Below are 18,155 nucleotides of genomic sequence, written 5' to 3'. Positions count from 1 at the left end.
AGCCCTGAGATGTGTTCTTCACATTTCCAGTCAGCACTTGTATAAGAATTTGAGATGAGTCACTGACATTGCCTTGTATTCTTTTTACCTCTAAACTTAAATAGCAATACGGAATGGCCTATTTTACTTTTATTTTTTTAATATATATTATCTGCTTTTTTATTTATGGTGGTCCAAAGCTTCACTTGCCTCAGCTAATCACAAGCTCACTGTATTAGACATTGGAAAAGAAATCAGTTAAAAATCCATCAGCTTTTTAATTAGTTAAAAAAAAATTTCTTTATTCCATTTTCTTGGTACTTAGGAAATCTTAAGTCAGATTTAGTCCACAACCACTAGACAATTTTTCCCATTTTCAATGCCGTTGAATATTCACAGATTTCACGAGAAGTGAGAGGCGAACAGTACTTCTGAAAATAAATTATGCCACCTATATTGATACTGTTACTTGTGAAAACACGAGGGTGTGGAAGTGCTAATGGATTGCTTAAAGTATTTTAAACTTTCTTTGAATAAATTAAAGGTTCAAGCTATTTATCTTTTACATTTATGCTTTTCCTGGCATCTTGATTTTTTCGTAAACAAGTATTGAGATGCACTCTACATGAATAGTATACGAATTCAAGATTAAATTACAGTGGCATCCATGAATGACTTCTCTTCAACTGTTGCCAACTGAAAATTCTGCATTCAAAGAAGATGGTGTACATTTACCATATCCATTCCACCATCAACATTTTGGTGCACTTCTGTTGGTATACAGGAAAGAGAGAGAGAAAAATCCAGCCCTATCCAATCTCTTCATCCACTCAGTTTTACAATCTCTATCATACCTCTTGTCAGTTATCTTTAGGGTTTTTCTCCCAGGCTAAAGACAATTTTTTGTACTTAAAAATAGCCTGTTGTCCTTTCCTGAATATGACCCAGTTTTACCATATACTTTTTGAGACAGATATTTGAACTGTGAGAGCACTAGATCTCATAAAGTGGAATAATGTTTTTGGGGGTTACTTCTTCTCTAAAAATTCCCAATTTGCTTCTTCTGAAATTTATTGAGTTTTCAACAAACATTTACATTGGGACTATCTGTCCAGATTCAAAGCTCTCATTGGTGGGAGGAAATGGCCAGCTTAATTTTATGTATGAAGTGAAATTTTAGTTGGTTTTTTTTCATGGCTTCCTATTTACTTCCTTTAAGTTCACCTGCTTTTCTACTTAGTAAATGTTTTCTACAGTTCTTCACACCACTTCTCCCCAATATCATGATATGATATTCATTGGCTAGAGCAATATTCCTGACCCTCAGAGAGGCCAGGCTGGATATTAGGATATGCATCCCCAGGCACAGGAACATTGATATAGAGCTAGTGATGAAGACTGACTAGGACTTTGTTAACTGTAGGGATAAAGAGGAGAATGAAAGGAGAACCACACAATGGAGGAGGTTTCAGAAGTCAGGAGGATATGTGCTACTTCAGAACAACCACCTCTCAACATTGCTTATTTCCTTTATTTTACACTATGATTCAGTACAGGACTTGCTAATTATAGCAATCTTAAAATTGCACAGCAAAAATGATGCCAAAAAAAAAAAAAGCTAGGACTTTACTAGTCACCATCTACATTTCCTTTTAATACAGTCTGTATTTATTCCTATTTTAACAAGTATCTGCCAAAATGACAAGCAACATTTCACAGTCTCAACTCTCACACATCTACATGTTAAAACTAGTCAAATTAGGAGACAGCTTTTTATTTTCTTTAAAGTACTTTTTTGGGGAAGACATTTTTTTCAGTGTATGGCTGTTTGCATAGTGTCTTCAAGATAGTACATGTATATTCAATAGCACTTGTGTGTCAAAATAACTGTACAAACAACCAGAAGAAGCCACAAGCATCTCAGCTTTATCAAGGCTTTCTTGAACTCAAAGTGTTCTATTACTAAACAAAAGAAAACACTCTTCATTATGTAACCTAGCCCTTTTTATTGGCCTCTATTTGGTCTGACAAAACAAAGCCTTAGATGTCTAAGTACCTAACAAGTGGTCTGCTTAATCCACTAGAACATATTTCTGTCATTCAATTCACTTTTGCAAGTGTTTTATGCAGTTATATTACACTCCTGAGGAAAACAATAAGCTATATTCTTTTGGAAGTTCAGGCCCTAATTAAAAGGTGGTTCATTAGCCAAATGGATTTTTGTCACATTAAATTTTTCACTAGCTTGCTAATGAGCCACCTATAAATACCAGTCACTACGCAATCCAGCAACCTCAAGGTTGCCAGTATTATTACGTTTACTTTAAATATAAAATGACAACTTTGCAAGTGTTGGCCATCTAGCATATAATTTTGTTTTGGAAAACATTCCTATTTAAATCAATCATAAGCATATGCTCTCTGTCTTGATTTGAGTTAAGCCTGCATTCAGTGTTGTTCTTGAAAAGGGTGGCTCTCTCTTTCAAGGCACACTGATAACATACGCCATTCTGAAGCACACCACTACAGGAATGTGACAGCAAAATGCCATTGCTCATATTTCTGATTCATACGGAAGATATATTTCCTATTTTAAAATTCTTTCATCTTCAACATGTAGATGCCAAAGGAACCAAATGAAAAGCATAACTTCCTTTTATTTCTGTGCTTATAGTTCTGTTGTAACAGTAAACCTGTTACGCAAATTCTGCACACTAGCCAAAGGCCTCTAAGGTTTGTCCTCCTGAACCCTATACTTGTGTCACCAAAAAGTACAATTAGTTTCACTTCATCAATTTTCCTGCTAGGATTAAAAAAAAGGGGGATGCTGCAACTGTGGACTGAGGACCATAAAATCATTTTCCAGAAAATCCCAACATAGTCTATAAAGTTTTATGGTTAAAAATCAAATGAAGTGCCTTACTGCATTGACACAAAGTATGACACAGAGACAATGACTGGATTATACTTAAGTGGAAATGTAATACAGAAATACAGGTAGTTCCCAGGAGAAAGAATACAGAGTTAAATAGAGTTCAATTTTTAGAACAATGAACAAAGACTATAAAGCACCAAAATGTATGATGAGAGTCTAGACCCAAATTCAAATGCATTTATTTATTTATTTTTTCTCTGAAGGAATAAATCCATTTTTTAATAGTTTGGCTAGATGAAGTTAACAACATTGCTGCAATAAAAAGCTGAAACATCATTTACAATATGATTATTTGGACTCAGTTGCCTAAATGAGTGTTAGATGCCAGAGTTCATTTACTCCAGTCCACGAAGGCGTGGATCATTCCAGGTCAGACTTGCCAGCTCTGTGTCTGTGCCTCAGACACCCCCTAGGGCACCTAAAAACTGTGCTTCTTCCATTCTGCACAATTTTGCATCCATTCCAGAGGTCTTGTGCAATAAGAAGGTAACATTCAGCATTCCTTCCTTTCATTTGTGAAATTATCTTACAGGTAATTGCCCAGCATATTGAAAAGAGTGGCACAGATCATTTTGTGTGAACAAGTAAAGTATGAGCTTGTTTCAAAAGGTGCAGATAGGAGAGTGCAAGTCAGACGAAGGAGAAAAGTAATGGAAATGAAGGAGACATGATGAAGGGGTTGTGGGAGTGTTTTAAGGATGACTGCTGAGTAAGAAAGCAAAGCAGCATGCTACTATACAAGAGGATGGGTGGGAATATTTCCATGACTATTCAAAGTAATGACTATTTAAATATTAGTATCATTAGATGTTGTTTTTAGCAGCCAAAGCTGCTAAAGCAGACCTGAATTCCAAGAAACCTTTCATTTGTTCCGCTGGAACACCCAGCTGTCATCTCCATTTGCACATTTAACATCAATTTCAATGAATTACACATAAGAGAATTCAACCCTCTGATGACAGAGCTGCAACTTACTTTACAAAGTTAATTGAACCTCCTTTTATGCTCTCACTGACCATCCACATTATTAATGCCTCTAGCCCAGGCTATGTCACAGCCTTGCTTGTAGCCTGGAATCCCCTTTGAGCCTACAGTCACACCTAACCCACTTGAATAAAGCTTCATGTCCTTGCTCTGCGCCACAAGAGTGGAGTGACTGCAACTCACTGCTTTGAGAGAAGCTGTGTAACACCAGCCATGCCATAGGGATCTTGATAGATGTGTGTAGTCTGTGCAGACATATCTGAACAACTGCAACTCTGCAACAATTGTTTGGGCTCAGGCTCCTCTTTGAACCACCTGAGCACCCATCCAGTGAGTCCCTTGGACCAAACTGGAAGAGCAGCGGGTGGCTGGTGTGGACCAGACATGCCATGCAAACACACCCTTATGTGACTCCTCTCATAAAAAGCATCTACATTATTATAAATTAAATACAATTGCACAGAGGGGAAAAAAATAGGACTAGAGAGTCAATTCGTATGGTTAGAAATACCATGGTAGATGGGGGGAAAAATTTTCACTTACTTAATTTACTTAAAAAACCCCAGACTTCTGCCTGTTTTTGATAAAAAACATTTCACTTTGGAGGAGTTATAAAAGTCTTCTCACTGTACTTAGCTATCTCAAAGGTATCTCTTTAATAAAAGAGAGATCTTTTGCAAAGTGTCACCCTAGAAATCTGAAATAGTTTCTAAATACAGCTCATTTTCTGCTAGTCTTCAAATAAAGCCTTTAAATTCAAAGTTCTTACAGGAAACCAAAATCTGAATAGAAACTAACTTTTTGTTTTGGTTGCAAGGTGAAATAGTTTAAATGTCATCCGATCACTTTGATGGAAAGGACTTGACAAATATTCAATGCCTGATGAGACGAAAAATAGGGCTCTTTGGACTAATTAGGTACGGCCTCTTTTACTAATCCACAGATTGGAGAAAAACTCTCCATGTGGATTAATACTGACAAACTAAGCAACAAAATTAGGATTTTTTTTCTCATGATATAAGAAAAACATTCAAATGGAAAACTGCTATTCATACTAAATATAAGATGACAGGATAGAACCCTGAAGGCTAAAATATTTTTTTAAAAAGTGAAAACCTAAAAAAGTATGTCCTAACATTTTTCTTCCCATCTTCGGATGACAAAGATCTTTCATTTTTGCCTAACAAAGTATAACTTGCATAAATAAGTATAAAAGTGGAATGCAAATTAATCACAAGAAAAAAGTCATGTAAACAACTCCTGGGAATTTATATAGTGCTATTTATCTTACTTATACTTAAAACTACAGTTTCACTATGTGTCAGATTTAAAGAATGATCTGTTGTAATAAAGTAGTACAAAAATTATTAGGTCCATATCCCATGAAAGAAGCATATGAAAGGAAATTAGGGTACAAAAGAATAATAAGTAAGTGCTCAGATTTTGTACAAGACTTTTCCTTTTGCCTAGGCAAAAAGATGTATTGCCATCTTCTGTTCTTGGTATATTAGCTGGAGTCTATTATTTGCCTGGAAAACAATTTTTAGAAGGCTGCTACTTCTGGAAAAAAAAAATTTGTTTGGGGTTTTCTTTTTTTAAAATTTGATTTCTATGAAAGCAGGCATTTTCCAAAAAGAAGAAAAAATCTGTCTGGCCTGACTTTGCAAAACTATTAAATACATGCTCAAGTTTAAACTGTAATGTCTATTGGAAAATGTACACGTAACTATATCTAAATTATATTACCTTATGTATAACTGGTTATATTTTAATAATTATTTAACTTAACTAATTTAAAACATATAATGTCCAAAACTGGGTCATTTTTATTTTAATATCTTTTTCAATATATTTTTCATACTTGAATAGTTTAATTTCTTAAGACAGAACAAATTGCACTTGGAAAAATAGGAAATTAGTGAACACATGCTCAAGTTTATAATAAGTTGGTAACTACATTACTGACAAAAATATATACTCTAGAAGAAACTTAAAGAAGATAAACTCTAAATTTTAGTTATTGTGAGATGAAATGGCTCAATGCCAACTGCTTTACAGGTCACGTGTTTCAAATAAAATTAACACAGAAAAAACCACCCCAAAATTTTACTTTCTCCAACCAGCTTAACAAAGATTCAGATTTTACTTCTGCAACAATAACTATCAGACTCAAGTACATATTAACAGAAGGTAAGTTGAGGGACTACAAAACCACTGACTTCAGTCTGCATAAAGTAAGTAATTTTTTGAGTAATTGCTCCAAAGATCTTGGAATGACTACTGCTGACTAATTCTCCTAATTTACCATGATATGCTTAAGAAAATTCTGCAGCTTTTAAATATGCCTGCCTTAGCAGCTGCAGTGCTTGGTTTCTCTGGGCATGGAAATCAAGCTATTTGTTCTAAGTACACTGACAATATGAATCAGATCCCATACACAAATTATGTATATGAGGTAAGCATGATTAGCATCTTAGGCCACGGAGAGCACCTGGTATTTTGCAAATAGTAACAATTAAAGCTGCTGGGAGCAGGTTGGAAACTGAGGGTGTGCCCTCCAGCTGGCAGGACCTCCCAGGGCAACTAACCTAGCTGCTGAAAACTGTGAAGTGTTAGGGGGGAAAAGGATGAGTACAACCAGTTTTAGCTCTTCTAAAATGTATGACTCAAAAATAAGTTCATGTACTTATAGAAGTAGTAATTTTTTGTTTGACTGTACTACAGTTTTGTTAGTTTTACTTATGTTTCTGTAATAGAAACACTGAAGCTTAGAGACCAAGAATCAATTTACTTAATTTTGTACACATAATAAGAATTATTTTATATTCAAATATTTGGTGATTTTGGTGACTTAATAGGTCCAGATTTGCAGGGTTAGCTATCAATAAACAGTTCTACTCATGAGATAGGCAAACAAATACTGAAATGACTGTAACTGTTATAGGGTAGAAACTCAGTATACCACTTCCCCTCCTTATTTAAGTCAGATTTCTCTAGAACACATTTTCCCCTCTTAATTTTCCAACAAATTCAAACAAAGTGAAAGCAAACATGGTAGCAGATTAGCTAAACCATTCATCAGTTATACACTTAATCTCAGTAGTTTTGAACTATCCAAGTCAAAAATCATTAAATTGTGTATTGACAGAAAAGAAATGCTAAGTGGCTGCTTAGGACAATTTCAGAGAGGCTCATTGTATTCCGAATGCAAAAATGTCCCATATGCCTCTTCATTGTAAAAGCAAACCTTATGAGAAAAAAACCTAGCAGTTTCCATTTTAACACTTCCAAAATGTAAATGTGAAAAAAAAAAAAATGTAGAAAATCACAAAGCATTGAAATCTTTATCACACAGGACATTACAAGGGCAAGTGTATAGAGACTGTCAATCAGGTGAGGGACTGTGAATTATTTCTATTTCCTTCTTTCCTCACCTTTTCTTCTGGTAGAGATGAATTTCCCATAGACTTTAAAATTCCTCATGTAAAGTACATCCAACAGTTCTCAACATCTCACCTCTATTTTCTCTGTCCTATTTTTACCTCGCTGATCCCAGCAACAAAACAGACAAGTCTGAAGAAATCTTTGAATATGGTCTAGAAAATCAAAAACACTTAGTGCAATTGAGAAGTCACCATAATCTAAATGCAAGGGTACTCATAATCTAAGCCTGAAGAAAATGACTCTGACACACAAATAAATTATTAAACCACTAGGTGCACTATTTTAATGCTATGACTCATAAATAATATTCACTACTTAAAGGTATTATTTAAATGTATTATTATAGACTTATATCACAACTAAAAAATGAAATTGTATTCAAGATTATTTACTGGTATGGGACACCACAAACACATAAATTGCATCTTTATTAATTTTAAGTATTTTAAGTATCTTTTTAGCAAGGAGTATGCAGAATTTTTCACCACTTTTACAAGTTGGATTTGGTGCTATGTCACTTTTTCACAGAAAACATACCAAAGAGTAGCTATTAAAGATTTTAAAAATTCCTAAATACATTATTAAATCATACTTACAGAGATAAATACCTGAATCTGATCTCAGTTTATATATCATCCTGATCCATCAAGAAAATTTCAGCTGAACCATTTCAATCAGCTTGTTTAAAGTGGCCAGCAGAATATATTCAGATTTAAGAAATTACAAGTAACACATTATTCCAGTATTTTACTTCAAGAAATTCTTTTTACACTGATGAGAAAAGAAGTCCATTTCATTACAGTAAGTTTCTCAAACTGAGTGCACAAACTGTAAAAGAGAAGGAATGTTTTAGCCTTTTGTCCCCCCATGAAACAGAAAATTGTTAATCTATGACCTGCATAAAACATTAAGCTGTCTCTGGTTTTCTATTCCAATTTAATTCACTTGGTTTCCCCTCACTGATTGCCTTTGACTGTAGAGTCACATGTTACAAAGAGAGAAGAAAATATAACTGTTGCTTAAGTGTGTCATGCTGAGAAGTCATTCAACTAAAACAGGAGCTATTTGTTCACAGAATCTATCAAGGCCAGTCTTCAGAGGGTCTTTTTAACTCAGAGACCATGTCTTGAACTTACAGTCCTGCCTACATTCATTTCAAACTGCCATGTCTACCTTGCAGTGCAGCATTGCCTTATTTTGTTTATACTGGTATGAAAATATTTTGACTTCACTGGGATGAAACATTAAGGATCTTTTATCATTACCATTTATAATAAGACTCAATAGAGACTACAGGATGATATCCTCAAAGGCAGTCACAATACAGTGTACAATGAGTAACAGCCCTGAATATAACAGGAAAACAAAGATCCATTCAACAGCTGTCTGATGACTGTAATTTTAGTTGGACATACAACTAGCAAATTTTGCAAGATTACATATCTAGAAAGAACGTGAAAACTTAACAGGAAAAATTTGAGATACAGCTTGTGACAGTATCCAGAAGGAGCAAGAGAAATCCTTATCAAAGAGGGTGACAGTCAGGATAGTGGTGTTACTCACTATGATTCTATGAAAGCCAATAGTTGGAAAGATCTTCAGAAATAATTAACTCTGTTTTACCTACACTGGGTCTGCAGGTAACACAATTCCCATAGGATATTAGAGACATGCTGGGCTAAAAGAAACAAGTTTAGAGTAGAAGTTAATGGTATTTATAACACTGAGAAATAAATAGAAAATGGTAAATAGAAAATTTATATAATTCCACCTGAACAAAAGAAAACACTCCTTTACTGTGAGAGTGACCAAACACTAACACAGGTTGCATAGACAGGTTGTTCAGTCATCATTCTTGAAGAAATTAAAAAACCTGCACACAGGCCCAGGCAATTTGCTCTAGATGACCCTGCCTGAGCAGAGGGTTGGACTAGATGATCTCAAGTGGTCCTTTCAGCCTAAATTATTCTGAAATTCTATGATTAATTCTCACTTCTTTTTTATTTTAATTCTTTTCTTACACCAGTCTCTTAATTCTCAACTCCTTTATAGCATCTTCAAAGAACATTTATTCGGAACAAAATGGGTTTTGTGAAGCAACACACTCATGTATATTACTTTCATGTGAATTACCTGTGAGAAACTATGCATCATCTTTCCATGTGATCCATATGCAAACTTACTTCATGAAGTGCATACTTACCGTGGACAGAACGCTATAGTGCTTTTAAAATGCTAATTAGCAATTCTCTGAACCACTTCAATTAGAGAAGATATTTATAAACCTTTCCCTTCCCTATAAAAGGAACATCAAAAACACTATAATATAATCTGTCTCCTGTTATAAGAACCTTCAAAGAGAGTTTTGTTTATGTGAAACTTCATTTTCCAAAACCATGGTTCAGGAACACATCATAAGGTCTTGTTATTATTTCTCTTAAGTGACTCTATTTGTCCCTTTTCAGCTTAAAGTGTTAGTTAAGTTAGGAAAATACAAAATAATATTCAAATAGTACCTTGATATTAATTTTTTTTGCTACCTTCATTACATATCTGGGATGAAATGTTGCCTGTATGTCATTTTTCAATTACAATTCTTCTGGCACTGGCACTGCAATAGATTCATTATCTTGTAGTTAATGGTAATATATCCAACCAAAGCCAAAACTAAAGCTTCTCACATCCTGCTACTTTAATGCTGGAAATTTAAATGGTTGTGTAGAACTACAGACCATGTAACTGCTGTATTTGTAGAATCACAGTGTTCTTCACATGGAAGTAAGCCATTTACACTGCAAACAGAAATGAATGAAGGAAAACTGGGATAACCCAGTTTTAGCAGGCAGTGAAAGACCTAAGGAGTAGGGCAGCTCTTAGAGCACAGATATGAACACTGTTTCTCCAGCCATCAAGGAGTGAACTATCAAACTGAAAGTATCATTTTGTGCTTTTTACTCCCTTCAAGATCTTTGAGGATTAAAATACAATCTTACACCAATTCAATAATAATACTTCTTCAAATATTTATCTATATAGTAAACAGTTCTTTATAGGTTAAAGTTCTTCTATATTTTAAGACTGAAAAATTGACCTGCCAGAGATAGCCATTAGCAATTGGCACATTTCCAAATGGCAGTGCATCATTTTTGACAACCATACAAAACTGCCAGAATGTTCGTTTTCAATTCTTTTTAATGGAAAGTGAACTGCTGCCATAAAATTCTCATTGGCAGAAAGAAGCAAACACAACATTCTCCATCTAGTAATCAGCAGGGACAGGGATAAGTGCATCTACAATTACATGCAGAATATATTGCAAAGAACTCTTGGGTAAACATCTTTAATTAGTCAATTAAAGAAAATAATTTGAGAAATAATCTTAAAAACTTATATTCACCAACATTTTCAAGCAGTTAAGATGCCTTCCCTATAACACAATAAGTGTTAAAATTTTGACAACTTTAAAACCAGAACTACTTCACTTTCCTTTTTCATCCTCCCTTCTCTCCATCTCCAAAATGACATGATTCTGCACATTGACTTCATGAATCATCAGCAAGCCAGATAGATTTATACCCATAATGTACATTCTAATGGTTACAGTTCCTTCTGCAGACTTTCCCAACAAAACAAAAATAAAAATTATCTCATCTCTAATCAGCTGTGTTCTACCTGTTTTGATACTCCATAAATACTCTCTATCACAGCCAAGGTAACACTCTCTACTCAGTCTTGGAGTTCCCCTTTCTCACTTGTTCTCCATCTTGTTCTTGCTTCAGTACTCAGCACTCAAAATATCATAGTCTCTCCATATCTTCATCCAACTTGATTCATCTCATTTCCCACTCCTAACAATTTCTGTTTTAGCCAGTTCCAGCCAGCCTTCTGGCTTCCAGGTTTTGGATGCAACTGAAATTTTTGGGGATCAAACGATTCCCTGCAGGAGGGGTGATCTTGCTTACTTGTCTTTTTGCCACATTTGAACCTCATCCTAGCTGTGGTTTTCCTCAGCCCACTGTAAACTGTTCAGCTCACTAAACCAGCCAAAGCTATTCACCTCTCTCCTTGGTGGCTCAGTTTTCATCTTGCTTCGTGATTTGACCCAGATTACCAAAAAGCAAGAAAAACACCCAAGTTATTACAGAGAAGGGGAGGAAAGGTGAAGAGAGGAGGCCTTCACTGGAAGAAGGAAGAGAGTAAGAAGAAAATGGGCCTGTCTTTTCGGTCCCATAAGTCTCGGTCATTTACCTGACACAAACCTTAACCATTCAGTTCTAGTCCAAGTTTGGTTTAGTTTCTCTACAGTCCTATTAACTTTGAATTTCTGCGTTTTCTGGGTATCTTCTCCCTTCACAACTACTAGATAACAAAAAAGGAGCATTATTCATTGGCTGGGGATAGGATGACATCATCCTGCTCATTTGTTCCTTTTCTTGCTTTCACCATTCCCACTTGGCAGACTTTTATTCTTTTTTCCACATTAGGAGTAAAAGATATAACAGAAAGTGAAGTAAATCACCCTTGTCAAGCTCATCCTGACTTAAAGCGCAGTCACCAGCCACTGTCCTGGAAAATATGTCATAACCAGTGATTTTTATTTTTAAGTTTCTTGCTCTGAATCAAACTCACTTCAATATCTGCTAAAAATATCCCTAATCGTCTTCCTCTTACAGGCAATACTTTGTAAAATAGCATATTGGTGTCATTCAGTACTAAATTGATACAATAGCTCTGAAAATTTTCTCCCTAGTTTTTCTTCTGCTGTGAACAACTTGAGAGAGAAGCAGTGACGGGAATTAAAAGGTCTCAGAAAATCTTTCCCTGAGACAATGTATCTGATATTCATATACATTGAAGATATTTTCAAAGCCTTCTCCAAGACTACAAGAGCATGATGTACTTCATATAAGAGTAGAAAGAATTTCACACAGAAATGCAGGAAGTATATTTCTGAGGATTTAATAAATGTCATTTATTTTTATTTTAGTGTTTGTACTTCTGCTTTTGCTGCTTGTTTATCATGTTTATCATGTGAAAACCTTAAGTTATTCTAAAGTTTTTTCTTAGAATTTTGATAATTCAAATAGAACTATTGCATGCTAATACTGGAATTTTGATTCCCAGTCCCACCTACAGAGAAAATTGCCAAATAATTATAGTTGAACTATAAATTATTCCCAGTTAACTATTAACTTACTAAGATGAAAGCTGTGGTCTATTCCCATGGCCAAGAGTTGCACTACAACAAGAAGATCCAGTAAACTGTACTTTCAAATTAACTACTAATTGAACTTTGTGCAATGAAACTATGATATATGTGCCATATATGTATCTATATATCTATAAAGAAACTGAATTTGAGAAAAAGTGGAAGTACAGACGTAAGGCACTCTGCCTTAGTTGTTTCAGTTTTGACTGAAGGAATATTATGCAATTATTGAGAAAGACTGTTAAGAATCATGATTACAAACAATAAGAAAAGAGAACTAAAATTATGTGTAGAGCCGTATGATGAGTCCAATTCATAATTTAAACTGATAAATAAGTATAGTTAACTAATAATGAAATTTTCCAAATACAAAGTTACAAGGGTAACAAAAGGCTCCAAAACTTTTTCAGGAAGAAGCGGGGCATACTGTGACAGCAACAGAACTTTGAAAAGATATTCAAAAGGGCATAATTTTTCCCATGAAGCATATCCATCAATCAACCTGATTGATAAAAAGTTGAGCATAATTCTCCGTAATTCTTAGAGTCATTGTAGATACTTAGAAAATTTAATAACAGACTGGAATCAAAACATCTCACAATAACACCCCATTGAAGACAAATCTGAAAAATAGTCTTGAGCTCTGCTCTTCACGCATGGCAGGAATCTGACAAGAATCAAACCAGGAATGCCAGTTTATAACTGTAAATCTTAATATCATTTACATTAACTAAAATTGAAGATACATCATTTGTCTCACTGAACTACAGTCAGTTATTATTCATGTATGTTTACAAAAGAGTGGGATTCCAAATGCTCTGTCAATATGAATGATTCCCCCCAAAGTTCAGATGGAAATGGAAAGTCATATTATCCCAGATCCAAAGACATATCTACAGTATTATATATGCCAGCAAAATAGGGAAATTTTCTTTAAAGTCAGGCGTTTTCTGACACTCTAGTAATAATGCTGGCATGCAATCATACTTGAAAATGAAAAAAAAAAAGAACCCAAACAAAAAAACTTGTGAAATTTTCTATCTGTACCAATGTTGCCAGGTAACTGTAAACAAGAATTAAAATTGGGCTTGTCTGCTTTTCTTCTCTTCATAAAGATGTTTCTGCTCAACAGACAGCAGTTCCAGCCAACAGATGCCATTAGTATGTATGTGTGTTGTTTTGTTTCTTGTGAAATCCTTGTGGGTTAACCACACACAGACTCATTCCCTCCCTCCTCCCTTCCCCCAAGTGGCATGGAGCAAGAGGCGTGGAAAAACCCCAACAACTGGGGGTCAAGATAACAAACAAAAATTTGTTTAATGAGTGAAAAATAAGTGGAAAGAGAGGGAAGAAAAAAGGAAACAAGTGATGCTACAGCAATCACTCACCGCCTCCCATGGGTAGACCAATGCCCTGCCAGGTCCCAAGCAAAAGATGGCTAACCCCTCTAAAGCCCCCTCTTCCCGCTTTTATCCCTGAGCATGACGTTATGTGGCAGGGAATTTCTCTTTAGTTAGTCTGGGTCATCTGTCTGGTTGTGTCCCCTCCCAGCCTATTGTGCAGCCCCATGTCTATTCACTGGGGGGATGCAGAGTGAGAAACAGAGAAGGGATTGATGCTGTGCAAACACCGCTCAGCACAAGCTAGAACATCCCTGTGTTACCGAGACAGTTTTCATCACAAATCCAAAACACTGCCCCATACAAGCCACTGTAAAGAAAATTAACCCTATCCCAAGCAAAGACAGTACAAGAGTACAGACCAAATACAGTTCCACAACAATTCCAAATGATAGATTATATAAAAAGTACTAATGTAAAACAGAGACAAAAAGATTAGCTACTTTACTCTTATAAAGGGGTGAAATTCCGGTTTTTGTCAGCTAAACCAGCTCACGGAAAGGTATGATGAGTACAAGATGTAATGAGAGAGGTAGGACAGCACAGCACAACAGAACCAAGAAAGGGATGAAAGAAGAGCATAGCACCCATCTTTTCAGCCTTGTCAACTCACCAAACACCTTAAATTTGATGTAGTCTTGAGTGGAACTAACACAACTTCAGAAGTAGCAGGCATAAATGCAAACCTCAGGCAGTATTCAGCACCCTCTGGCTAAGGTAATGATTTCACATCCCTACACACCTCCCCGTTTGGAATCCCCCTTTCATGTCACTTTGCACTTCCAGCCCCCGCTGTAAGACAGAGGTACCAGTCTGAGCCACACCTAGACCACTGAAGAACTAGGTCCTTCAGTCTTCCTCTTTCTTAAGTTAAAAATTAAGGGTATAGCTGCGGATGTTCTAGCTAACAAAAATAGCTATTGAGGATGTCATACAATTATGCATTTTTACACAGTAAATCTTTATAAATAATCCCATGCACTGTATTCAAATACATTGTAACATGACTCCTGCATGCAATCATTTTAAAAACAAGCCTTTTCTTATAGAATTTACATCAATCTCTTATAGCTAAATGTGCAAAGCACCAGTCCTATACTTAAGGCACTGTATATCAGCTTGTTCTGAAAATATTCTATCAGTTAAGCCAAAGAAGAAAAAAGAACATTTTGGAGAATAAATGTTACCATAACATTTTAAATGTCTAGAACACAGCCTAGGAAAAGCAGGAAAATAAGTGTGCACACTTTTTTCATTTTATACAGAAAGATTTCTCCTTAACTTTGGCTAAGAGGTAATTCAGTAACAACAGGACTGAAAATAAGCTGACATAAAAATGTATCTTGAAACCTTTTATAGCTGTAATTTTTGTTTAAAAACTTCAACAACTTTTCATCTAATCCATAAGCAGTGAAAAATGGTTTTTTATTTAACATAATATTTATTATTAATACCTAGTACTAAAAAAAACCCAAACCAACCCAACCCAGAAAATACTCCAAGACATTCATGCTTGGTTGATTCTATTAGTTTAAAAATGTATGAAATAGGACTGACCTGGACAGAAATTCTGCTGTGTCTGAATAGTTAATTTTTCTTGCACAGCACACTTTTCAGAATGTCCTGCAGTTGCATTCTGACGTAGGCCCCGTTGTCTGCTGGCAAATCCCAATTCTCCAGGATCAGAAAACTTCCGGTAAAACTGCGGCTCCAAATCACTGAGAGAGAAGTTTATAGCACCGTGTCTTCCATGGCCATAGTCACCAAACTTGGATTCGTCCTCGGTGTTCTGTGTTGGTAACGGCAGGATCCGGTGATGCAGCTGTGGGCTAGGCAGTCTCGAAGATAACGGAGAAGGAATAGGTGACATTTGTTTGTGTGTATTAGATAGCGGATATGAATTACTAAAAACATTACTCACTGCTGCTAATGGGGGTGAATGCAGCCTTTTCTCTTCCAGTTTAAGATTATTATTTGTCTGAGGAATCTCAGGACTTTCATTTACGGGCAGGTTCAAAAATAAATGCTTGCTGTTTCCCCGGGATACCGTGGTCCTTTTCTCATATACTGAGCCTGGCAGGTTTCTGTCCACTCTTGTAATTTGTTGCAGTCTCTTCCATTCTGCAGCTTCATCTAAACTGTCGCTCCGGATAACTTTCAGAAGAGCTTTATTAACTGCTCCCACAAGGTTGCATGACTCATCAGTAATGTGCACTCTCTCTGCTTTGTACTGTAAACCAGAGCTGTCTTCCTCCTTTTCCTGCAGCACACTGTTATTAGAGTCTCCAGCAGCCTCATCCACAGAGTATACATCAGTTCTTGATAAAAACTCGTTATGTGCTGTTGTGAGAACAGGAGAAATGGTTTCATTATCTCTGTGAGAATCAGGTAAAGACTCTGCAGGGGGCTTGGTAACTTTTTTAATACAAGTGTCTAAATCCTGGACTTCAGCAACAACTGTGATTCCTGGTTTCTCCTTGCATACTGGCTCAGCATACTTGCTACTTTTCAAGATTTTAGCAGCTGCAGATTTACTCAATGCCTCGAGTTTGTTAGACAGACTGTACTGAGATGAATTCACCAAACTGGTCCTCTCTTGTACCTTGGTAACTTCAGGAGTGCATTCTCCAATATCCACTGGTTCAACAGCAACAACATCACTGATTTCTTTTGAGCTGGAACTTGGTAAGTCAGCATCCAATTTCACAGCTTTGTTGCTCTTAAGAAAATACCCCTCTTCTGTCCACTTTTCTGGTTGTATTGTATTGTCTACTGGTAAATCATCCTTACCTTTTACTGTTAGCCAGCTGGAGGGAGAAAAGGAGTTGGGATAATTCCTGGTAGGAAGTCTTGTGGAGACCATCTTCTTATTTTTCTGTTGCATGTCTTGTGTACTCAGTAAAAAGAGATGTTCATGTATCTTTTTTCCCTCTTTCCGATGTCTGATCTCCTCAAAGCTCTCTTTCCTTCTGTATTTCCTCATTTTTTTGTGATTCAAATTGTCTCCCTTTGTAGAATCCAGCAATAACTCCGGCTGATGTGTAAGACTGGATGTGTAAACTGTGTAATTATCACCTTTAAGTTTCAGGACTCCGGAAACATCTTGTCGCTTTTCCTCATGATGTCCTGCCTTAAGGTCCGGAATATGATGAGATCTCAAAACACTGGCTAACAGTTTTTCCTTTTCAGCAGCTAGTTTATACAGCTCATTGAGAAGGTCTTTTGTGGTAGTTTGCTTGAAAATAATATCTCCAAAGTTTTCATATGTCTGTTTTCTCAGGTCCATGTCTAACCTCTCGCTTACTTGGTAACAGCTACAGAAACGCTTACTGATTCTATCCAGAGTTACAGAGCCCTTGTACGTAAATCCTCTGACTTTCCCCTCTGGATGATAGAAACTGATGTAACAAAGCTCCATAATGGGTTTGTGCAGTTCAAGGATGGTATGTGTGCCTTCCATTATGCTTGCCAAATTAGTCATTCATTTAAATTATGTTCTAAGTGCTCCAAAGCTTGCATGACATAGCATGTGAGGCAGGGAATGTACGGAAGGCATCTGACTAATCTTCAACAATAATATTGTCTGCTGGAAAAAATAAAGAGAAGCCTGTCAAACTTGATTATGGCAAATTTAATATGACAAATAACAAGCCTGCAGAAGCACAATCTTCTCTCAGTATTTTCTGATACAAATCTTTTACCTTGAAAACATGACACAAAAATAATGGCATTGCTAACACTCATAGTTGGAGTCATAATCTTTCTCTGTCATACATCATCTGTCTCCAGGGTTCTCAGTCAATGCTGTTCCATCAGGTCACAAGTTAGTCACTAAAACACCCATTTCAAAGAGACTTAGCTTTTGAATGGTGAAATCTCTTTCCCTCTCTCTTAAAAGTTAACATGCTGTTGAACATTTAGGTAAAAGAACCATTCAAGCATGCCTATTGCCTTTTTCCTCAGCACAACCACCAGCATAACACCATCACAATGTAATTAGGTCTCACTGCTATATTTACCAAGAAAACATTTAGAAGATAAGAAAGGTGGAATATTTTCTTCTTGTACTATTTTATGGAACTGCCAAGACAACAAGAAAACTTGGAATAACAAAAAAATATAGGTTTTGTTTACTTGGCTAACATACAGGTACTCTACAAATCTATTTTGAATCAACATGCAGTAGTGTAATTGTACTTTTATA

The 18,155-nt window shown here is 35.9% G+C and overlaps 1 protein-coding gene across 4 annotated transcripts in view; it reads right to left on the bottom strand.

The window, feature by feature from the left end:
- FMN1 (formin 1) overlaps positions 1-18,155 on the bottom strand; it is a 177,923-nt gene that overhangs the window by 148,154 nt on the left and 11,614 nt on the right. For 3 of the 4 annotated variants that reach the window (XM_033515062.1, XM_033515064.1, XM_015631174.2), the window contains exon 2: positions 15,509-17,537. In XM_033515062.1, the coding sequence (XP_033370953.1) occupies positions 15,509-17,432 (1,924 nt within the window). In that variant the 5' untranslated portion in view covers positions 17,433-17,537. The remainder of the gene's footprint in view (positions 1-15,508; positions 17,538-18,155) is intronic. The other variant, XM_033515063.1, reaches the window with a different exon arrangement.

Source organism: Parus major, chromosome 5 (genome assembly GCF_001522545.3).
Source record: "Parus major isolate Abel chromosome 5, Parus_major1.1, whole genome shotgun sequence".
In the NCBI taxonomy this organism is placed as follows: Eukaryota; Metazoa; Chordata; class Aves; order Passeriformes; family Paridae; genus Parus; species Parus major.
The sequence above is the reverse complement of the archived record's forward strand: the minus strand, read 5'-3'. Positions and strand labels throughout refer to the sequence as shown.